This window comes from Hoplias malabaricus, chromosome X1 (assembly GCF_029633855.1).
Source record: "Hoplias malabaricus isolate fHopMal1 chromosome X1, fHopMal1.hap1, whole genome shotgun sequence".
Lineage (NCBI taxonomy): Eukaryota > Metazoa > Chordata > Actinopteri > Characiformes > Erythrinidae > Hoplias > Hoplias malabaricus.
The window spans coordinates 4,764,241-4,788,724 of NC_089818.1; the positions used below are offsets into that span (position 1 = coordinate 4,764,241).

At 47.4% G+C, this 24,484-nt stretch overlaps 1 protein-coding gene across 1 annotated transcript in view; it reads left to right on the forward strand.

Annotated features, from left to right (window-relative positions):
- Window positions 1-17,823: 17,823 nt before the first annotated feature.
- Window positions 17,824-24,484, forward strand: part of xkr4 (XK related 4) — a 50,906-nt gene continuing 44,245 nt past the window's right edge. The window contains exon 1 of the mRNA XM_066652912.1: window positions 17,824-18,878. Coding sequence (XP_066509009.1) covers window positions 18,163-18,878 — 716 coding nt within the window. The 5' untranslated portion in view covers window positions 17,824-18,162. The remainder of the gene's footprint in view (window positions 18,879-24,484) is intronic.

Below are 24,484 nucleotides of genomic sequence, written 5' to 3' on the forward strand. Positions count from 1 at the left end.
TATCGCAATATATTTCTTAATTTCGATATCGATATGAACAATAAAAAAACGCCACCGAAAATCTGCCAAGAATTGAAAGCATTATGACATCACAATCACCTTCTAACTTTAAAATGATGTTAATGAACATCAATCAGCGGCAGATGTTGTAAATATATAATGTATATTGAAATATTGAAAATATGTTTAAAAATCATATTGTTATTGAAACATTTTATATTGCGATAAATATTGATATTGATTTATTGTGCAGCCCTAGTTGCTGCTACATTTAAGGCTGTTGTTAAGTGGTTGCTAGGTTGCTGCTACATGTTTGTTTAGCCTGCTGTTTCGGTATCCAAGGTGGTTGCCAGGGTGATCCTTTTTTGTTGGTACTGTTCCATGTGGTTACTAATGTGTTTCAGCTACGTTTGCCTCAAATGCCAGGGTGCTGTCTGAATAAATCCCTTTGCTAATAAAAGGAAATGGACACTGGATGTGTTTGGGATTTGGAATCGTGAGAAGCAGGGAATGCAATGAACTTTGGAGGTGAGGCTGCAGAATACATTGAAAGAGACAAAAGCCGTCTCCTGGCTGTAGTAAAGGCAGTGTAGACACAGTAAACACTGTAATAACTCTATTGTAGTTAGCTATGGCTTATGTAAAGTGCTTTGGTAATGTGTTTTTTTCTTCTTCTTCTTCTTCTTCATCGTCTTCTTTCTTTCCCATTCCTTCAGTTTCTGACCAAGGCTACTGCAGCAGGTCTAGACATGACAGCCAACGTGTTTTGACAGCTGACTGTGTGTGTGTGTGTGTGTGTCTCTGGGGAGGATGTACTGGGCTTATTGGCTGGGACACTGAAGGAGGTTGAGACTTCCAACAGTGGCATTATTTGTTATCGCAGTTCTTTTTCTCCACAGTCTGTGAGACCCTGCCTCCGGTGCTACAAGCAGTTAATAGTGGGGTACACTTTGCGATGTCTGCTGCATTTTAACACACAATCAAACAGACTGCAATCCCAAAGCATAACTTTATACATTGAAAAATAAAGCTGTGCTCTTGGTATCAATTGAAGGCAATGGACAGATGCTGAACTTGCAGCTGCCTGTAGACGTCTATTATAAGTACGTTTTTGAGTCGACACGTTTTCTTCTCATTTCCACGCAGGTTTTTTGGGGAAAACAGTAGAATATTCCTTTATATCCAGGGCTTAGACTGCAATCATCATAGAATCTGACTAATGCTCTCACACTGAACTGTAGTGTTGGCCGTAATAGGTTTCACTGTAATGTGATTAACGCTCCCAGATTGAAATGAATCACACTAATGATAATCTTATTCACATCACTGGGGTTTAGCATCATCAAGCTGCCAATAGATCAGAAGGAAATCTCTATCTTTTATTTAATTGATTAATTGATTTATTCATTTTCTTCTTGGATTTTTTGACTTGTTCTTGGGAAGATCCTGAACGGGGCTGAGGTGGAGTCCAGAGCGCTAGACAAACGCTCTGCTGACCAGTGCTAATCTATGAATGGGTTTGGAACTACATCCCCAGTCTGCGATGCCACGTTACACGTAAATGACTTCAGGATCATACGGTGTGTCTGAGAAACCCGCAGGGTCTGGAGACTCTACTGGCCAAAGCCAAGCTGAACCGGGCGCCATGCCTCTGCTGTGTGGGTGTGTGGCATGCTCCGAGTGGCCAGATGGCTGCAGTGGCCCCAGGAAATGGGTTAGATATCACTGGGGTCAGCGATGTGTCTACTGTCCATCCTCCTCAGTGCAGCAACATCAGGGAGACTGTTCTCGGAGCTGGACGCTTCACCACAGTTGGAACATTTCTGTGAGGGTCTGACAGCATTCAGCCGCGAGCTTCAGCGAGGGCAGGTACTGATGTTGCATATTTCAGTTCTGGATCGCAAACACCATCCAATCTTTTATTTATTTTATTTATTTCCTTTATTAATGCAAGTCTGCTATTTGAAGAGCTGTCCGGCTTGACCCAGGTGAGGGTCAAGACTCTGGCTGTGAGGGCTGGAGGAAGAGCTGCTTTTTAACATGCGGCCCCTCTCTCCTTTGACCTTCATCGACTTGCATAACTGGAAGGCGAAAGCTGTCAGTGGAAGGCCGAGCAACCGAGCGTGTCTAAATAAAATTGACACCTGCAGGCAAACGAAGACGAGTGTATTCATTGTCCGTCAGAACCAAATCTACTGCTCGATGTGTGGATTTCAAAGTCTCATGTCAATACAAGTCTATTGGAAAACTTTGCATTTACAGGATTTACTTTCGCCATGGAGGTTTGCACACTGCAGGAAACCACAGATGTTGAAAATAGAAGAAGTTTGATTGACGTAGAGGTCAGAGAAGTGGGCTTGGGAACACAAAATGTTGATACAGTAAATTCTCCATATTCCCTATATACCTTTTACATGCGATGCATTTTAACCCCAGGACTGTACAGAGTGTTTATGATGAAGCTGCTACAAGGAGCCAAATAACAGACAGATGTTTGTGAATCTAAATGGTGTATATTTGAATGTTATTTATCTTATTTAAATTCCTGAATTTTTATTTACATAATATTTTTATAGCATTTTAAAATTTTCAGATTTAAAAGCAGTTCATATCCTTAAATTTTTTTTTTTTTTTTCAAATTCAGATTGGAAGAGTTAGGATTTAGGGCGGAGGTCAGCCATCTGGGTTTTACTTGAAAATTGTAAATACAAAAAATTCCGATATATTAATTAATTAATTCATTCATTATCTGTAACCCTTAACCAGTTCAGGGTCACGGTGGGTCCAGAGCCTACCTGGAATCATTGGGCGCAAGGCGGGAATACACCCTGGAGGGGGCGCCAGTCCTTCACAGGGCAACACAGACACACACACACACTCACTTACATACTCACACCTACGGACACTTTTAAGTCGCCAATCCACCTACCAACGTGTTTCTGGACTGTGGGAGGAAACCCATGCAGACACAGGGAGAACACACCACACTCCTCACAGACAGTCACCCGGAGGAAACCCACGCAGACACAGGGAGAACACACCACACTCCTCACAGACAGTCACCCGGAGGAAACCCACGCAGACACAGGGAGAACACACCACACTCCTCACAGACAGTCACCCGGAGGAAACCCATGCAGACACAGGGAGAACACACCACACTCCTCACAGACAGTCACCCGGAGGAAACCCACGCAGACACAGGGAGAACACACCACACTCCTCACAGACAGTCACCCGGAGGAAACCCACGCAGACACAGGGAGAACACACCAACTCCTCACAGACAGTCACCCGGAGGAAACCCACGCAGACACAGAGAGAACACACCACACTCCTCACAGACAGTCACCCGGAGGAAACCCACACAGACGCAGGGAGAACGCACCACACTCCTCACAGACAGTCACCCGGAGGAAACCCACGCAGACGCAGGGAGAACACACCACACTCCTCACAGACAGTCACCCGGAGGAAACCCACGCAGACACAGAGAGAACACACCACACTCCTCACAGACAGTCACCCGGAGGAAACCCACACAGACGCAGGGAGAACGCACCACACTCCTCACAGACAGTCACCCGGAGGAAACCCACGCAGACGCAGGGAGAACACACCACACTCCTCACAGACAGTCACCCGGAGGAAACCCACGCAGACACAGGGAGAACACACCACACTCCTCACAGACAGTCACCCGGAGGAAACCCACACAGACGCAGGGAGAACGCACCACACTCCTCACAGACAGTCACCCGGAGGAAACCCACACAGACGCAGAGAGAACACACCACACTCCTCACAGACAGTCACCCGGAGGAAACCCATGCAGACGCAGAGAGAACACACCACACTCCTCACAGACAGTCACCCGGAGGAAGCCCATGCAGACGCAGGGAGAACGCACCACACTCCTCACAGACAGTCACCCGGAGGAAACCCACGCAGACGCAGGGAGAACGCACCACACTCCTCACAGACAGTCACCCGGAGGAAACCCACGCAGACGCAGGGAGAACGCACCACACTCCTCACAGACAGTCACCCGGAGGAAACCCACGCAGACGCAGGGAGAACGCACCACACTCCTCACAGACAGTCACCCGGAGGAAACCCACGCAGACGCAGGGAGAACGCACCACACTCCTCACAGACAGTCACCCGGAGGAAACCCACGCAGACGCAGGGAGAACGCACCACACTCCTCACAGACAGTCACCCGGAGGAAACCCACGCAGACGCAGGGAGAACGTACCACACTCCTCACAGACAGTCACCCGGAGGAAACCCACGCAGACACAGGTCCCTGGAGCTGTGTGACAGCGACACCTACCTGCTGCGCCACCATGACGCCCCAAATTAAATTCAAATGCACAAAATTCAGATTCAGAACAGTGTTTCTCCTCCCTCAATATTCATAGCTAAGATGCTCTTGAATAAGGCACCTAACACCTACCCAACTGCCCCCAAGTGTTTGTGTGTGTGTCATGTCTCAGAGGCGGCACATGCTGGACCCCAACCTCCTGAGACCAGGGGGGATACGACCAGGAGAAACTCACTGACAGGTGAACTGCAGACAGCTAAAAAAAGGATTTAAGGTCGAGGGGTCCTAGAGGTATACTTTGTGAGGGTCCTGCTCCAATCTGGAGGACCGTCTACATATCTTACCTTTAATTACTCAACCACCATTCTACTGCATGTGAAGCACCTGAAAATGAATTGTAATACTTTCATAGGAAGGCTTGTGGAGGGCTGGCAGCTTCACGCCTGTTAGATTCCTGACTGACGTTCTCTGGATAACACCGGACATGAAAAGCGTTTCTTCTTGACAATGATGCTTTCTAAACAGCTCATTTAAAAGGCTGCTCTGTAACTATTCTCAGCCCAGCCTGCCAGTCCTGGATGCTTATTTCCCACAATGCACTCAAGTGCTGGCCAAAGCCAAGGCAGGAACAAACGGGGGGGATGTTGCCACTAGCAACCGAATCTCTGACGCGGATAAAAATAATCCACCACTTCTGTTAGAGGGCTTTGTTTCTGTATTATTTATCTCGACTTGTTCATTTTCATTTCTCTGGGTGCGTAATTTCAATTTGGGAACCCTCTGTTGCAGAGGCCAAGTGGAGGCTATAGAGGGGTATGAAGTCCCCCAGCTTTACAGAGTGGTGCAGTTAATCCGAGTGAGAGCGCTTCATCCAGTCCCTTAAGGAGATGCTGGAGTCCTCAAAACCTGTAAAGAAGCTGCAGGGTTCCCACAGTTAACTCTTAACCTGGTAGATTTGCTGTTGAAATATATATAGACATCTGTTCTTCAGCTTTAAAGGAACACTAGGTAATATTTGGTATTTTTGCCTTATCCCTTGGCTTTCCTGCATTTGCAGAGCTTTATTGACTTTTACAACACTGTCTTGAAGTCTAAGCCAAAGGGGACGGTCGCTGGGGTGGTGTCCTACCCTCCTCCAGCAGTTACATATTGCAGTTTCTGCAGCGCTGAGCCTAGACAATCAGAAGTTTTGAAACTGTAATTTTACCTTAAAAATACTGTCTAGTGTTGCTTTAAGGGCACAGTTACTCAGCTTGTATAATCTCATCAGTAACATTGGACACAGTTCACCCTGCTGTTGTCTGGAGTGATGGAGCTCTGTCAAGCACCTGTCCTGACCTCATTAGTGGTCATCAGATGCAATCAGATGCTCACAGCAATGTTCCAAAACCAAGTTTAAAGCCTTGACAGAAGGACAGACGTTTTACTGCAGTAAAAAGGGGGCTAATACTCTTCAGTTGAGGAGGTATTGTCAGATGAGATGGTGTCCGTAAACTTTTGGCCACGTAGTGTGTCACAGTTCTCTTTGCCAACAGTAAACTGACCCACATTCCCAAGGGTTCCAGTAGTGCTGAGTGTGAGAGGTATGGAGTCATGTGTAAAACTCTCTCTCTCTCTCTCTCTCTCTCTCTCTCTCTCTCTCTCCCCGTGAACCCTGCTCCTGCCCTAGGGCCCTGATCCAGTCAGGCGTATCAATCCTCTTCTCCCTCTCCTCAACTCTCACTGCTGGAGGGAAGTATAGTGGCCGGCTTACTTCACGAGGTTCCTTCTCTCAGCGCAGGCTTGTCTTTAGCGCCACATCCTTTCAGACCCATGTTGCTAAGCTGCCTTCTCACAGTAGAAGGAGAAACACACACACCTGCTTCTATCATCTCTCCAATATAAAAGCTCTGACGGCTGAGTCCCGACACCAGTTTAGAAGATTCCTGCTTCTGCTCTGGGTTTGATCCTCACCTTGGGTCACTGTCTGTGGAGGGATGGAGACGGGGGGCTCTCCCTGTGTCTGTGTGGGTTTCCTCTCGCCGTTGGTTGGAAATTGCCCACAGCTGAGTGTGTGAGTGACTGGGTGAGTGTGTGGTGCCCTGTGATGGACTGGCGTGTTCCTCTCATGTACCCAGTGATTGCTGGTAGGCTTCTGAACCCACTGCAGCCCTGACCAGGATGAAGTGTCACTTACTTCTTCCCAGAAATGCCTCCTGAAATGTATAACCTGTCTATATTTAAGGATTTTTTTTTATTTTTCACCGTTCCTAAATGTCCTTGTGAGCAGGGCTTAATTCCGACTGCGTTTGTTTGTTTTCCCTCCGCCAGACGGAAGCTCCTGACGTTTTTAACAGCTGCTGCCTGGAACGTTGTGACTCTCCCCTCTTCGTTCTGCAATACATGCAAATGCCTTGCTTATTATGACTGTCTGCACAATGTCAATTTAATTTTCCACTAAATTAAGCTTCTGTGGATTAGCATTCTCACTACGGAACCTTCTCAACTCACCCGTAGCGGGGTCTGAATATAGGCTTTAACAGTTCAGTACCCAAAACATGGGTTATACACACAAGCCCCACAAGGACATGATATTGTAAAGAAAGTGTGTATCATAATAGAATAGAATCAATTAGTAAATGGCTTATGGTGCGCACAGGAAGCAGTGGCCAGGGTCTCCAGTACCTCACAGGCTGTATCAAACCCACATTCAACATAGATTCTTTTTCTCTTGATTTGCTAACTCACTGGTCTATTTGCACACTGAGGAAAAAGCTCCAGTGTTCGTATGCAGCCCTAGCTCAGTAAGTTGGGAAAATAAATAAAAGTGTCTCTGTCCAAACTGGCTTTTCCTCTGTGAGTCACTGGAGGACCCAAGGCTTAGAAACAGCATCTGGAGGTATTTAGACGGCAGAGACACCGCCAAATGTTGAGAAGCATTAAAAAAAAGAGATGAAGGTATTGCTCTATTTCTGCTTCGGGTGGGCAACATTGACTTGTTTTTACAGGTGCATTCTTAACCACAGACGCTCTGGCAAAAAGTTGACAGAGAATGATTGACTGATACATTCAGTGCATTTAATTGGCCTCACTGTCAGAATTCTGTCAGCTGCATTCTGATTGGCTCGCAGCCTCGTTTAACACATGATGTCATAATGGCTGGTTTTTCAGTCAAATTTCTTTTCCAGCAGTAGAAGACGGTTCTTGGACACGTTATGCTCTCAGTAGAGAGTCTGGTATCAACCGAGACCACAGACTACTTAAGGTGGAACTGACTCCAAACGGCTCGGGTTACAAACGAGATTAGGTGGTAAATCAAACAGTGAATAAAAATGTAACGGCAAGTCAAACCTCGGCCAGGTGCAACAGTCAGAGTCTTACTCAAACAAACTGTTCCACCTTAAAAGATGGAGAGCTTCTGAAGGACGACAAACAGAACGGGAGTTAGTTGTCCTGTAGATTCGCCTGTGGTTGCCTTTAACATGCAGTGTCTGTTGTGCCTGAATTGGAAATAAAAGCCCCACACTTGAAAATGGAGGTTCTACAAGGGTTCTACAGAACCTTGAGCACCCAAAGAACTCTGCGCATGACTTCAGGGTTCTTCAGACTGATGGGGAATGTGCTATAGATGGTCCAACATATAGCACCTATTTATACGACACCATAACAGTAGAGGAACCATTTTCATGTAGCCATCTGTAGCATATTCTCCATTGATCTGAAGAACTCTTTCACAATGCAAAGAATGCTTAAATCATGCAAAAGGTTCTAAGGTTCTTCAAATGTTTAGGGTTCTTTTTTTTTTCATCATTTTTAAGTGTGTAGCATATCATGAGGAGGGTGGGGGTGTTACCCATTATACTTTCCCTCTTTTTCTTTTCTCTCTGCTTCTCTGTCTCTCTTTGTCTCTTAGTTTCTCACTCATGTCTCCCTCTGCCTCTCTTTCTGTGTGTGTGTGTATATAAATATGTGTGTATGTGTGTGTATGTGCATGTCTGATTCACTGCAGACGAGGAGGATGTTTCGGTTTGAAATGTCGTGCTGGTTTAAGCTGAGCTGGCTCTGACAGCTGGACGCTGCTGTCCCCAGTGGCGCTGTGACAACTAGCCCCTGGCTCAGTGACCACTGGCCTTAACACATCGGGCCCCAGAGCTGGAGGAGTGTGTCTCAGCGTGACGGGGGCTTATACACACACTCCAGCATGAGGTCATATGTCCCATATGTTTAAATACCCAAATACGGTCATATGACACTAATACACACACACACATCCAGTCCTGCAGACCGTTTCCATGCCAACGGTTGTTAGACAAGCAGAGCAGAGTGACAGATTGACAGAAATAGAAATCATAATTGGTGGCAAAATGGAATGAAAGTGACAGACGTGAAAAAAACACTCATTCTTGCAAATTGATTAATTTCATATTTTATTATATAACTTTTAATAAAAGGTCTTTTTATTAAAATCATGGGTCTATTAGAAAGACATATATCTGTAAGGGACACTTTAAATATGTCCCATATGTATTACATAAGGCTGTAAATGACCTAAGGGCTCAGCGTGGGCACACGGTTTGTGCTACAGGGGGTTAGCCTTCACTCCTCTCGCATGTCAGTGAGCTCCTGCTTTGGACGCCTCACAAGAAACAGTTCTGAATATGCTCCGACCAAAACATTATGACCAACACAGGCCCTGTTCCGATTGGCTCAGATCTTTGTGCGCGCCCGTTTTTCTGCTTCCAACATCCAAACATCAAAAGCTGACCCAGGAAAAGAGCCGCTGCAATCAATCTCATGGCTTATGTGTGTCGCTGTGTGTTCTGTGTGATCAGACACAGCAGTGCTGCTGGAGTTTTTAAACCCCACAGTGTCACTGCTGGACAAAGAACCAAAAACATCCAGCCGACAGCGTCCTGTGTCACTGATGAAGGACTAGAGGACGAGTGACACACACTGTGCAGCGACAGATGAGCTGCTGTCTCTGAATTTACATCTACCAACGAGGGAGGAGTGTCTCCACAGTGAGTGGACACCGGGTTTAAAAACCCCAGGAGCTACTGCTGTGTCTGATCCACTCAACCATTACAATGCAGATTAACACACCACAACCTTGTCAGTCATAAAGCTCTATATTCATCTATCTACTGGGCATTTTTTTCTCCTGGCAGCCTGCATTTGGACCGTCGCAGAGGCTTTAATGTGTAACCATATCTGCTCCACGGTTCCTGTCTGTCTGTCTTTTTGAGGGGCCCGTGTCCCCCATTCTGCTTGACCAACTCCCCCATGAGGATCACTTCCTATGTCTGTCACCCATGGACTTCATACACAGCTGGAGAAATGCGGCTGTGTTGCCGAGCAACCACCACCTGCGTCTCCGATGGGGCTGGAGGCTTCTCGGCTATAGAAAATATGTCCAGAAAGGAGATGCTCCATCAGAGTCCTTATAGAGAAACCCGTCTGCTTTGCAGCCACCTCTGGGATGCGTTCAGGAGGGTTACATTCCCTCGTACAAGTCCAGGCTCCGATCTCTTTGAATGAGAAAGGGACCTAGAAGCTTATAATTGAAAACCAAAGCACAATATTGTAATCACTGTCAAAATCAAATGAAGCCTTGAAGGATATAAAACCTCACAGCATTTGGTAGAAGCTGCAGGTGCCTTAATCATAGTGAGGTGTGTCTCTACGTTACAGACGACTCCCTATGTCTGTGTGGGTTTCCTCCGGGTGACTGTCTGTGAGGAGTTGGTGTGTTCTCCCTGTGTCTGTGTGGGTTTCCTCCGGGTGACTGTCTGTGAGGAGTGTGGTGTGTTCTCCCCGTGTCTGTGTGGGTTTCCTCCGGGTGACTGTCTGTGAGGAGTGTGGTGTGTTCTCCCCGTGTCTGTGTGGGTTTCCTCCGGGTGCCTGTCTGTGAGGAGTGTGGTGTGTTCTCCCCGTGTCTGTGTGGGTTTCCTCCGGGTGACTGTCTGTGAGGAGTGTGGTGTGTTCTCCCCGTGTCTGTGTGGGTTTCCTCCGGGTGACTGTCTGTGAGGAGTGTGGTGTGTTCTCCCCGTGTCTGTGTGGGTTTCCTCCGGGTGACTGTCTGTGAGGAGTGTGGTGTGTTCTCCCCGTGTCTGTGTGGGTTTCCTCCGGGTGCCTGTCTGTGAGGAGTGTGGTGTGTTCTCCCTGTGTCTGTGTGGGTTTCCTCCGGGTGACTGTCTGTGAGGAGTGTGGTGTGTTCTCCCCGTGTCTGTGTGGGTTTCCTCCGGGTGACTGTCTGTGAGGAGTGTGTTGTGTTCTCTCTGTGTCTGTGTGGGTTTCCTCCGGGTGCCTGTCTGTGAGGAGTGTGGTGTGTTCTCCCTGTGTCTGCGTGGGTTTCCTCCGGGTGACTGTCTGTGAGGAGTGTGGTGTGTTCTCCCTGTGTCTGCGTGGGTTTCCTCCGGGTGACTGTCTGTGAGGAGTGTGGTGTGTTCTCCCTGTGTCTGTGTGGGTTTCCTCCGGGTGACTGTCTGTGAGGAGTGTGGTGTGTTCTCTCTGTGTCTGTGTGGGTTTCCTCCGGGTGACTGTCTGTGAGGAGTGTGGTGTGTTCTCCCTGTGACTGCGTGGGTTTCCTCTGGGTGACTGTCTGTGAGGAGTGTGGTGTGTTCTCCCTGTGTCTGCGTGGGTTTCCTCCGGGTGACTGTCTGTGAGGAGTGTGGTGTGTTCTCCCTGTGTCTGTGTGGGTTTCCTCCGGGTGACTGTCTGTGAGGAGTGTGGTGTGTTCTCCCTGTGTCTGCATTGGTTTCCTCCGGGTGACTGTCTGTGAGGAGTGTGGTGTGTTCTCCCTGTGTCTGCATTGGTTTCCTCCGGGTGACTGTCTGTGAGGAGTGTGGTGTGTTCTCCCTGTGTCTGCATTGGTTTCCTCCGGGTGACTGTCTGTGAGGAGTGTGGTGTGTTCTCCCTGTGTCTGCATTGGTTTCCTCCGGGTGACTGTCTGTGAGGAGTGTGGTGTGTTCTCCCTGTGTCTGCATTGGTTTCCTCCGGGTGACTGTCTGTGAGGAGTGTGGTGTGTTCTCCCTGTGTCTGCGTGGGTTTCCTCCGGGTGCCTGTCTGTGAGGAGTGTGGTGTGTTCTCCCTGTGTCTGTGTGGGTTTCCTCCGGGTGACTGTCTGTGAGGAGTGTGGTGTGTTCTCCCTGTGTCTGTGTGGGTTTCCTCCGGGTGACTGTCTGTGAGGAGTGTGGTGTGTTCTCCCTGTGTCTGCATTGGTTTCCTCCGGGTGACTGTCTGTGAGGAGTGTGGTGCGTTCTCCCTGTGTCTGCGTGGGTTTCCTCCGGGTGACTGTCTGTGAGGAGTGTGGTGTGTTCTCCCTGTGTCTGCGTGGGTTTCCTCCGGGTGACTGTCTGTGAGGAGTGTGGTGTGTTCTCCCTGTGTCTGCGTGGGTTTCCTCCGGGTGACTGTCTGTGAGGAGTGTGGTGTGTTCTCCCTGTGTCTGTGTGGGTTTCCTCCGGGTGACTGTCTGTGAGGAGTGTGGTGTGTTCTCCCTGTGTCTGTGTGGGTTTCCTCCGGGTGACTGTCTGTGAGGAGTGTGGTGTGTTCTCCCTGTGTCTGTGTGGGTTTCCTCCGGGTGCCTGTCTGTGAGGAGTGTGGTGTGTTCTCCCTGTGTCTGCATTGGTTTCCTCCGGGTGACTGTCTGTGAGGAGTGTGGTGTGTTCTCCCTGTGTCTGCATTGGTTTCCTCCGGGTGACTGTCTGTGAGGAGTGTGGTGTGTTCTCCCTGTGTCTGCGTGGGTTTCCTCCGGGTGCCTGTCTGTGAGGAGTGTGGTGTGTTCTCCCTGTGTCTGTGTGGGTTTCCTCCGGGTGACTGTCTGTGAGGAGTGTGGTGTGTTCTCCCTGTGTCTGCATTGGTTTCCTCCGGGTGACTGTCTGTGAGGAGTGTGGTGCGTTCTCCCTGTGTCTGCGTGGGTTTCCTCCGGGTGACTGTCTGTGAGGAGTGTGGTGTGTTCTCCCTGTGTCTGCATTGGTTTCCTCCGGGTGACTGTCTGTGAGGAGTGTGGTGCGTTCTCCCTGTGTCTGCGTGGGTTTCCTCCGGGTGACTGTCTGTGAGGAGTGTGGTGCGTTCTCCCTGTGTCTGCGTGGGTTTCCTCCGGGTGACTGTCTGTGAGGAGTGTGGTGTGTTCTCCCTGTGTCTGCGTGGGTTTCCTCCGGGTGACTGTCTGTGAGGAGTGTGGTGTGTTCTCCCTGTGTCTGCGTGGGTTTCCTTCGGGTGACTGTCTGTGAGGAGTGTGGTGTGTTCTCCCTGTGTCTGCGTGGGTTTCCTTCGGGTGACTGTCTACATAAATTCAACTCTTACAAAACGTGGTTCTTCAAGGGTTCCTTGGTAAAAAATAACCATGTATTGTAAAAAAGGTTCTAAAAATGTAGAAAGCCTGACAACAGCAGAAACGTTTGGTGCTGTGTTCAACCATCTACCGTTTTAAAATATATCTTCCATCAATCTGGGGAATCTTTTAACGATGCATTAACTAAAGACAATGGATTTGTATCGAACCCTGAACACTCAAAGAAGCCCTTGCATAATTCAACGGTTCTTCGCCCAGTGAAAGGGTTCTGTAGATTGATGGAGACTGTGCTATAGATGGTTCTACACAGGTCTGTGTGTATGAGGGCAGTTGGGTTGTGAATCCCACTGTCATAAAATGCTCAGATCAATAAAAGAAGCCGTAATTATATTACAGCTGCAGTGGGAGGCCTGCAGCAGCTCCACTGAATCGCTAACACACTTAGTTCTGAAAACCCAGCTCATCATCGTAGAGCGCAAATTCTTAAATAAAAATAAGGGATGGCCTGTTGCCCACGGTTTGACAGAAGCGGGCAGTTTTCCGAAAGGGAAGTAAATTAGGATAATAATTGTGTTTCCGAGGCTTAATTGCTGGTGGGGAATTAAAGGAGGCTTTCTGCGTCTCTGTAATTATCCCCCATTAACTTTTCAATGGAAGGGCATTATCTTCATCGTTCTGGAAGTTCATCAATACTCTCCAACATTTTCAAATCATTTGCATTGTGGAGGGCTATTCGTGTTAATTTGAATCAAATTTAAACCGCAGCAAAGAACACCAGCCAAAAGCCTGAACCCTGTAATTAAGAGGCTGAAATATTTCCCACAAGCCCCGGTAGGCCGCATGAATGGAGCCTCATCCACAAGCTACGGCGTGTAACACATGTCAAACATGTTATTATGTATATGTTGGTACTAGAAGTACTTGATGTACACTTGTAATACCTATTGGACACGCTATTATTGATGATGTCTCAGCTCATTCCAACTGTATTGGCTGGTGCTCCATCACTCAATTACACTGTTATACACTGTTCATATACTGTTATTACATTGTTATACAGCTGCTTCAAAGTGCCCCATTTCATTCCATGCATTTCTGTGGAGAGGGTATATACTCCATGCTATACTCTCTCTCTCTCTCCTCTCTCTTTCCCTTTTTTCTGTCTCTCTCTCACTCTCCTCTCACTCTCCTCTCTCTCTCTCTCTCTCTCTCTCTCTCTCTCTCTCTCTCTCTCTCTCTCTCTGTGTTTCAGTTCAGTGTACTCTTGTAAATCCCCCTGACTTTCGAGTCTTTCGTGACTTTATTTGTTGTTAATGTAGATCTAAGCTCAGCGTAGTTGGCCAAACGTCCTTGAGCATAGAAACAGCACCATAAATAAAAATGATGATGATGAAGCAGCTCCTGACTTTGTAAAATACATTTACAGAAAATGTTTTATCTTTTATTTATTTACTTATTATTTTTTTATTATAACTGTAAGAATAAAACATTTATTTTGGTTATGAAACATATCATCAGGTTATGTTTAGAAGTTTTATATAACTATTATATAAATATTTTAAATTTGTATGATATTTCAAATAGTAATACAAATATAGGGTACGGTGGTGCAGCAGGTAGGTGTCGCAGTCACACAGCTCCAGGGACCTGGAGGTTACGGGTTCGAGTCCCGCTCCGGGTGACTGTCTGTGAGGAGTGTGGTGTGTTCTCTCTGTGTCTGCGTGGGTTTCCTCTGGGTGACTGTCTGTGAGGAGTGTGGTGTGTTCTCCCTGTGTCCATGTGGGTTTCCTCCGGGTGACTGTCTGTGAGGAGTGTGGTGTGTTCTCCCTGTGTGTGCGTGGGTTTCCTCCAGGTGACTGTCTGTGAGGAGTGTGGTGTGTTCTCTCTGTGTCTGTGTGGGTTTCCTCCGGGTGACTGTCTGTGAGGAGTGTGGTGTGTTCTCTCTGTGTCCATGTGGGTTTCCTCCGGGTGACTGTCTGTGAGGAGTGTGGTGTGTTCTCCCTGTGTGTGCGTGGGTTTCCTCCAGGTGACTGTCTGTGAGGAGTGTGGTGTGTTCTCTCTGTGTCTGTGTGGGTTTCCTCCAGGTGACTGTCTGTGAGGAGTGTGGTGTGTTCTCTCTGTGTCTGCGTGGGTTTCCTCCGGGTGCTCCGGTTTCCTCCCACGGTCCAATAACACATGTTGGTAGGTGGATTGGAGACTCAAAAGTGTCCATACATGTGAGTGTGTGTCGCCCGACACCCAGTGATTCCAGATAGGCTCATAAACCACCGCAGCCCTGAACTGGATAAGCAGACAACTGAATGGATGCTTATTCCTGCTGTGTTCAAATGATGTTTTCAACCGGACAGTGATCTGCAAACAGCTAATAAAGGACATTCACTTATAACACACATATAATTGATATATTGCATGAAAACAATGTGTGTGAGTGTGTGTGTGTCTGAGTGAGTGGATGCCAGCGGGGCCTGAAATAGATAAAGCAAAGCCCAGCCCACGAATCAAGCCACAGTGCCAGGGCCTGACACAGCTGATCATGACAGATGGTGTCATCTCCGAAACTTGACCAGGTGGCACAGAAATGACAGCCTGAGGAAAAGAGCCAATCGAGAACCATGGATATTAGGTACTGTACACTGAGCTCTCTCTCTCTCTCTCTCTCTCTCTCTCTCTCTCTCTCTCTCTCTCTCTCTCTCTCTCTCTCTCTCTCTCTCCCTCACACACACATATACACACACACACATTCACACAATTGTTTTATTGTTTTTAAAACAGAAAAGTATGCTACAAAATAGGGGACATTCAGCCTATTAATGCCCTTGAGTTCAAAATAAATGTTGGAAGCAAATTTCCATATGGTACATATTTAGCAGCGTGCGACTGTTCACGGTTCAGAGTGAGGTTCAGAGTAGAGGTGATGATCCTGCAAAAACAATGATCGTTTAAGATTAAAACATCTCTGTTTATCTGGCAGTCGAATCACTAAGCGATGGGTGTGTGTGTGTGTGTGTGCCTGTACTCGCGTGCATGAGGGCGTGTCGACAACACACAACGTCCTATAGCTCCTCAGGGATGCCAATATATTTGATCATGACGCAGGTTAGCCCCAGCGCTGATCACATGAGCGTCTAAATGCGGTGTGCTTTGTTTTGCTGCACACTTTGGCAGCGTGGGAGCTGTCTGTGGTGCTGAACCCAGTCTCTCTGCCTGTCTGAATGGAGGAGAGCTGTTCGTGGTGCTGAAACTGGTTTCTACCGCGTTTCATTTCTGAAACGACTGTGAACCAAAACCAAAATTGTTTTATTAGAGAAAATATTCACATCCAAGCCCTTCTCAAAGCATTGAGGGGAAATTGAAACCACTGTTCATTCTATGCTCGTGCTTCAACGTATTATTGTATTTTTTTTTTAAACAGATGAGCCATAACATTATGAGCACCTCCTTGTTTCTTTACACATTCTGCCCATTCTCGCAGCTTCGTTGACCATACCAAAGCACTTTATAACTATACCATTACAGACTATAGTCCATCAGCTCTGCATACTTTATCTGCCCAATTTACCTCTCTTCTTCAATCCTCAGGTGACCCCCTGAGCCCCCAGACCACCACAGAGAAAGTGTTATTTGGTAGACGACTCATTCTGAGTTCTGCAGTGACACTGACGTGATGGTGGTGTGTTCATGTGTATTGTGCTGGTACAAGAAGATCAGACACAGCAAGGCTGCTGGAGTTTGTAAATACCCCAGCGTCACTGCTGCACTGAGAATAATATCCCAAACCCACTCTTTGGTGGTCCAGTGGGTGTCCTGACCAATATCTTCACCAAATTCCACTCCTTAGCTAAGACTCCCCTAAATCACACACCATAGGGCAAAAGCAAACACTTGCTTTAGCTACAGTATCATGAAGTAGATGGGCGTGTCTCTGATTGTGTATAAAATGCAGCTGTATCTCCACCCACAACAACAACCTATTGATCCGCTGACACCACCTGTTTTATAAACATCATCAGAAACACATCAATCTCCTTCACGCTATCGATATTGTAGTCAAAGCTCCACCCACTACAACAACCTATTGATCCTCTGACTCCTCCTTCACAAATCCATCAAAACAAATCAGAGACACGTTCATCTACATCACTATAAAGCTACTGCAGCTATAGCTCCACCCACAGCTCCAACCAACAGGGTTTCCTACAGTCCCAAACAGTATCATGTTGTAATATACTTCCTATTAGCATGGTTGTGATGTCATAAAAAAAAAAAAACAATGTACATTTAAAGGAACAACACGTGATATTTTTACCTTCAACCTACAGCTTCAGAATTACCGTGATGCTCCACTGAGGTGTAATAGTGAGAATAGCGCCTTTGTCAATGCTACTCCAGGGTCAGCACTGTAGAAACTGCACTATGTAGGAAACCACCCCCTCCCTTCACCTCCCCTGTGATTTCAGTATAGTGCAGTAAATATGAACAACACTAGGGGGAGCACCAGGAGCAAAAACTCAGGTCTTACCTAGTGTTACTTTAAGATAATATACTTTTTTCCTAATTAGATTTTTAAAAATAGCAGTTAGCTTCGGCCCAATGAGGGGAAATACGTGCTTTTTAAGGTAGTATTTGAGAAATCCATTTCCACGCCTACTTTAAAATACTGTGAAATAAACGTTTGAAAGTGGTGCGTATTTATTATTTTTTTAACAATAACTCGTTATACATTCAGCTCGTGCTGTAAAACAAAAATAAACACAGGCATCAGAAGCCAGGGTTTTGACGTTTTTGATTGTTGTGTTCTCTCTCTCTCTCTCTCTCTCTCTCTCTCTCTCTTTCCCTCTCTCCTTTTCTCATGACGTTTGACGCTCGTGAAAATCCGTGGCATGCGCGAGCCTCGACGAAGCACTATGATGAAAAGAGAGAGAGAGAGAGAGAAGAGAGAGAGAGAGAGAGGAGTTGCAAAGCAATGATGTCATGCTTTGGAGCGCGAGAGCATATGCTCCGTAGCCGCTGCACGGAGAGGAAGTGTCGCTTTGTGCCGTGCAGGCGGCGCTCGAGCTGTGGCTGAGGGAGGAGAGATAGAGAATCGAGAGAGAAAGGGAACAGAGAAACAGAGAAAGAGGAGCAGGGGGTCGCCCAGCCCACCGTCTCCTCTCCTCCAGCGCCTGGGAGACAGTAGCTGAAGAGCGGGAGAAGAGGAGGAGAGGAAGAGCTAGAGAAGGGGGAAGAGAGAGAGAAAGAGAAGGAAGACGAAAGGAAGAAGAAAAAGAAGGAGTGTGAGTGTGTGTGTGCGTGCGTGTGTATGAGTGTGTATGTGTGTGTGTGTTTGTAAAGAGACAGAGAGAGAGAGCCCACTCCCAGCAACGTGCACCATGGAAATTCTTTCCAAGGCGATGTGTAGCGTATAATGCGCTTCGGAATCGAACGCTTGGACCGCAGCTGCAAGTGAACGCCGTCGTCTTTTTCCGCCTTTTTCCGCGAGCCGAACCTCTCGAAATTGAACCACATTGGAGTGGCCGCGGTTGATGCTCCCGCCGCTGCCGCCGCCGCTGCCGTGGACGCCGCAATGGCCGCAAAATCCGACGGGGTGCTGAAGATGAAGAAGAGCGACGTGGCGTTCACGCCTCTACAGAACTCGGAGCACTCGGGCTCGGCGCAGGGGCTAGCGCCGGGCTCGCAGCCCGACTCCGGCGCCGGGGAGGCGGACTTCAACGTGAACGGAGGCTCACGCTGCTGCGGCGGGGGCTCCAACTCGACGTGCCTGCGTCTGGGCCGGGAGCGGCAGCGCTACACGGTGTGGGACTGCCTGTGGATCCTCGCCGCAGTGGCCGTGTACTTCGCCGACGTGGGCACGGACGTGTGGCTGGCCGTCGACTACTACATGCGGCGGGATTACTGGTGGTTCGGCCTCACGCTCTTCTTCGTGGTGCTCGGCTCCTTCTCCGTGCAGGTCTTCAGCTTCCGATGGTTCGTGCACGACTTCAGCACCGCGGACAGCGACTCGTCCCCGTCCCCCGGCGGCTGCTCGCACATGGACGGCAAGCTGCTGAGCTGCTCGGCCTCGCACGGCGACGTGGCGCACACGTCCACGCCTCAACGGCAGGCGAGCACCGCCAGCAAGAGCAACACCAACACTAACACCAACACCAACAGCAGCAGCAACAGCAGCAGCAGCACCGCCAACGCCGCGCGGACTAACCAGAAACGCTCGCCCTCCTGCTCCTTCTGCATCTGGCTCATGCAGTCCATCATCCACATCCTGCAGCTCGGACAAATCTGGAGGTAAGCCCCGTGCTTGGACCCCCATCGTCGCCGCTTTTCTAAGCTGTATTGCCTTCAGACTGCGTTGCATTTTGGGGTACGGTTGGTTATTTGAGCACGTGACTGGTCCCCCACCCCTTCTGATCCTTGCACGTTTCCATGGCTGGGTACTGTCATAAATCCAGTCCTGGGCAAAAGTTTGGGTACACTCCACTCCCCCCTCCCAAAGATATTGGGAACACACCTTTTCACAGGGAATGAATGGGTGGTAACCTGAGCCTTGTGATTGGCTCTTCCTATCAGTTTCCCTGGCCCGGTTGTTCTCATGTGTTTGTTGTCCTCTGAAGAACATAAACATTGTGGTGTGAAGTGACCTCTGCCTGTTATCCATTCAAACCTGCTGCACTTATATCAGACCTTAGGCACTGTGTTGTTAGATGCTACCACTTCATTGATGCCCTTAGAGGCTAATGCATATTTTCATGGATTTAAGCATGGACCTCCATGCAATCTTAGTCGAATATATTATTAATCCTGGTCTAAGTGAAGCTGCTTGGACCCCTGCTATTGCTGAAATCAATTGTAATCTTTATATCACCTATATCTCTTGCATTGTTTGGGCACGAGTGGTTATTTGGGCACATGACGGTTACGTCTAGGAGAGTCCAAACATCTAAAATGGATTGTAAATATAGCCATTTGATTCTTCTGCAGTTGCCAGTGCATTGACACACACACACACACATACACACAGCATTAGTTTGTGCAACTCCCAGACACACTATGAATGCTTACACAGGCTAATGCTAACATCTAATACACCATGCCACCAAAAACAGAGTTCCAAAGAACCAGGGCTGGTATCAAGATCGCCACCATTCATTCTTATTAGATACATGAATTTTTAATGCACCTCTCATATCTCGCTCTATTAAAAGCTGTTCCAGGCTGATTCATTGGCTTGTATGGAAAGAGAGAGGCTGGGGAAGTTTCCCAAGTGGCACCTTATGGTCCTCATGGCTGGCCTGTGTTAGCAGGTCAATACACTTATTTGCTGAGGGTCTGTAGTCAGACGCTCCGATTCAGTTTCACAACGTCAGCCCACAGAGGTCTTAGGACGTCCATGCGATTCAGCACATTCGGCCTGCTGTTATTCCATTCACTGCAAGGATTTGACCCTGCCGACCTGTCTCGGTCCAAATAGTAAACAATGTCCTAGCACTGTCCACAAGGTTTGGGGTGTACACCAAAGATGGGGCCCTCAAAATTGATAGGTTCTTAGGGGCATTGACACTGAATACAGACCCGAAACGGCGCTTTAAGGGCCTTTTGTTTTCTTGTGTTTGTTTGTTTTTTTTGTCATTTTAGATACAATTGTTTTACATTTGAATATATTCCAGCATCTTTTTAGATTTTGTAAAAAAAAAAGTATTGTAAGTGTATCCATGCAGCCTCAGTTAAGACACATTTGAAAATCACTGTTTTGTGATGTCACAAATATGAGCTTGTAACATTTCAGCTGCATTCTCCATTCTCATTGGTTACAAGGATGGGCTGAGAATCTCTGGGTATAAATGAAGCGAAAATGTAACTAGATTGAATGGGTTGCCATTTTTGTGACATCACAAAAACAGTGATCTCCAAGTGGGCTGTTTTGGATACTTTCAATGATGCTTCTTCAGAAGTGCACTGGTGTGTGTGTGTAAACGTGCCTCATGTTGTGTACCATCATGGCCTTGTGTGTGTGTATGAGCGTGTGTGTGTGTCACGTGGCGCGAGGTGACGCGAGTGAAGCTGACACACTTGTGTGTTCTGGTTGGGGGGCTGGAGGATTGTTGAGACATGCACACAGCACAAAGCGTGGAGTTCACCAGTCTAGGGACATCTCGCCAAGAGAGATGCTTTAAAAATAGCTCCCCCACGCTAATGAGCTTCATCAGATCCAGCCAACTCCGTGCTGACTTTGGAGGCTTGGGTCGTGCAGTGGAACCCATTCGCTTTCCCTTGACCTCCACAACAGCTGGAGTGTGTTATTAGAGTTAATGGAGTGATTATTGTATCAAAATCGTATCCAAAATGTATAAGGGAACGCTATGCTTACCGCAAGAGTCAACCTTTAACACTCAGGACACACACAACACACACTAACACACACCACAGTTACGTCAGTGTCACTGCGGAGCTGAAAATGACCCACCACCCCATTCATACTTGTTCTGTTGGGGTCCTGTGAAGGTCCTGACCAGTGAAGAACAGAGTGAGAAGTGGCAAACAAAGCATGCAGAGCAACACATGCGCTACAGTCTGTAAGCAGAACTAGAAAAGTGTAATTCCTTGTAAATTCCTTGTAAATTCCCATCATAACGTTTACTAAACATTTTTGGGAATATGGATGTTATCTTCCCTCTGTTTTCTGAAGGAAGCTCCGTCTCGGCACATTATTGGACACCTACCCCACAGCCACATGCTTTACTTGACCTTGATCTAAGTGCAGACTTTATGGAGTACAAGACTTCGTAAACAGTCGCTGCCGCCTCCAGAGTGGTGCAGCTGGTTAAGAGCGCTGAGGCTTTTCTCAGGGAATAAAAGTCCAAAGGCTGCCAGAGGCGTCTGTAACCATGGAGACCCAGGGAGCGCACACTACTGACCCTTCCACTCTATTGTATAAGTATTAAAGTTTTAAAACCCCTGCTAATGTAATATTTCTTTGAAAACCCAGGTTATTCATCTGAAGTTTGTGGTGTCTTTGATGTGGGAACAGCCTCTGCACTTCTGAGGAACTATGAAACTTGATTTTGGAACAGAGCTGATGGGGCACCAAATGCACCGGGTGTCTCCCAGTTTCTACTGAGCTGCCTTAGTAGGCCCTAGCAATGTAGGCAGCTGTGTAAAGGCATATTTATGCTTCTGTGTTGACTTGAGCCTATACCACAGCCTGCGTTTATACTTCTGCACTGCACTTTACAATCAACTCCTTCTACAGTCGGACAACTACAGCTGAATCTCAAATATCTTTCTCCACCCCGTGTAATACACAATGTAGTGGTGTAGTAGTCTAGTTTATACATTTGTAAAGGGCACTGTTTAGGGAGTAGGGTGCTAATTGGGACAGAGAATAGTTTAAATGCAGTATTAGAAAAGCGACAAATACATAGCCATGACGTACAAAGCAATGTCGGAGGTTCTCACTATGAATTACTACTGTGTGCACTGTGGAAAAGACCCTGGACATTTCTCCTCAGCTTGATCCATGTTCGTCTGGCTGCGGACCAATCACAGCAATTGTGCTCTGTGTCTATGTGTTGTTACATTTCTGGGGAGGTGCTATCAGGCTACAGCATAGGACACTTCGTAGGGAGCTAAGAATTGCCTGCAGTGTAGGTTCGACGCAAAAGCATAGCATAAATTAGCCTTAAGTAGTGTTCCAACTGACGTTATAAGGCGTCCCCTCACTTCATGGTACTGGTGTTTACTCCCCTCAGCTCTCACCAACATCCAAGAGTTTACTTCTTTCAGAGTTTAGCAGATGGGTTCTGTTACTGCTTTCATATTTCTATTTCTAACCCTGCTCTTCGCATGAACAGAGAAATGGACAGTGCTGTGAACCTCCTGTGTCCAAACAGATGCGAGTGTTTTCAGGAGATGGTGCAGTGTAAGTTTATCTGATGGGGTCTTGATGTGTGTTGCACAGTTGTTCCTAGTCATTATTGTGTATTATTTAATATTGTTTATGAAGAAAGCATCACTGCCCGTCTGCTGATTACTGAATGTGATGCAAAGCTGTCTTTTTAGCCTGCTACTGATTGGCTATTGTTTCAGTCTTTTAAACCGTATGCCGACACGAGGTCAGTTTCTTTACGAACCCGGTCAAAGGAGCCTGCGTGGGTCGTGGCTGACCGCTTCTCGTAATGAGCTGGACCTACATGATTGCACTGCAAATGAACAGGCGCCAAACCCCTGGGTGCTCCGGGCTCCATGGCGACCAGGTGCTGCGTATGGATCTAAATGAGGCGTGGAGTATTTATAGCTGCTGGGCGGGGGCCAACTTGGCAGCAGGGCTGACCAGCATGATCCAAGCATCCTCCCGTCTTCAGAGGCCTCGTCCTGGCTCCAGAGGCAGTGAGCATGCTCGGTGAACTTTAACTCGCAGACACACCTCACACTTTGCAGCAGAGGGTTGCTGCTGACAGTGCATCATCATGGAAGCGTCATTTTTGTATCCGAACCTGGACACTGATCTTTAAACTCTGTGACCAGGAGACGTAGCCCACCATAGAAAAGACCTCCTTTCACACTCAAGGCTGAATGCTATCAGATCCTTGCAGAAAAGTGTTGCAATATCTAGTGTAGAGCGTTCTCAATACCTTTTAGGGTATCTGTCATAGAAGATCTGGACAGTTAGTATCCTCCTCCAAGTGTGCTGAGCTCTCCTGTGGCGTTGTGTTAGCCTCAGTTTGACATACAGCATACGCTGCCCTCATCCTCCGAGGCTGATAGCACTGTATGTGACTGGGGGAGTCTTTATCTAACAGTTTGAGTTGGTCATGACTATAGTGGCGGGTGGGGGAGGGGTTTAAAATGATAATAAGAGAGCTGAGAGTGCTGGAAAATAGCCTCCTTTATTGGACAGTGTTTTTGGCTTAAAGAGTAGGTCTAAGTGACTGGGGAACACATAATAGCCTCTTATGTTATTTTTGCAGCGGAACCACAGTCGGTCCGTATTACACTGTTAACAGCATGTCACGGTGATGTTGGTTAAATATAGTGCTCGAATATATTGCCGTTTAATCGACGTTGATCTGGCTTTAAATGGAGGATTTAAGCAACTGGATGACACATAATAGCCTCTCGTGTTCTTTTGCAGAAGTACGTGCGGCGGTCCGTATCTCTCGAATAAAGAGGGGATAAGTCCCTCGCTCGATCACGGCGCTCCGAAACTCCACCTGAATTACCATATTGAGTTACGCATGCAAATGTATGCTAATGCGTGTGGTATTATGCGAGCTAATGTAAATATGGCTGTGCAGCTGGACTGTGGATGTTTAGCTCCACACTGGAAGGCAGTCATTAAACTTACAGGTGGCTGGAGGACAGAGCGTTCTCGGTATAACATCAGCGCCATGAGAGAACGTTCTAGCTTCAAAAACCAAAACGTTCTGGATCGAATCCTTGTTTCTCAGCCCTGTCCAAAGATATGGCGCTGCAGTTTAGTAACTTTACATGCCAAGGTGGGTCTTTTAATATATATTTAGAGTGCCGTTTATATATTGAATAGTGTAATGTAGCACTGTTCTGTTCACTAACCCAGCTCACAATCACCCATACGTTGTCTGAGCACTTACATCCATTTCTTATCACATACCAGAACTAGACTAATGCTATAAAAGAAAACTCAAGGCAGCCGCAAACAAAGGAGTTGACTCAGCTGTGGTTTGGCTTTAAGAGAAGGAGACGCTGTTTATCAGAACGATGGGACCCTGCTTTACGTAAAGAGAGATCCAACATTGTATCATGTCTAAAATTAAATATAGAGGAGAAAACCCAATTTATTGTGTTATTATCAGTAAAGGAGCTCCCATCCAGTGGTGGCGCTGTTCCACTACATACGCTCAAAGTCGATGTAATGT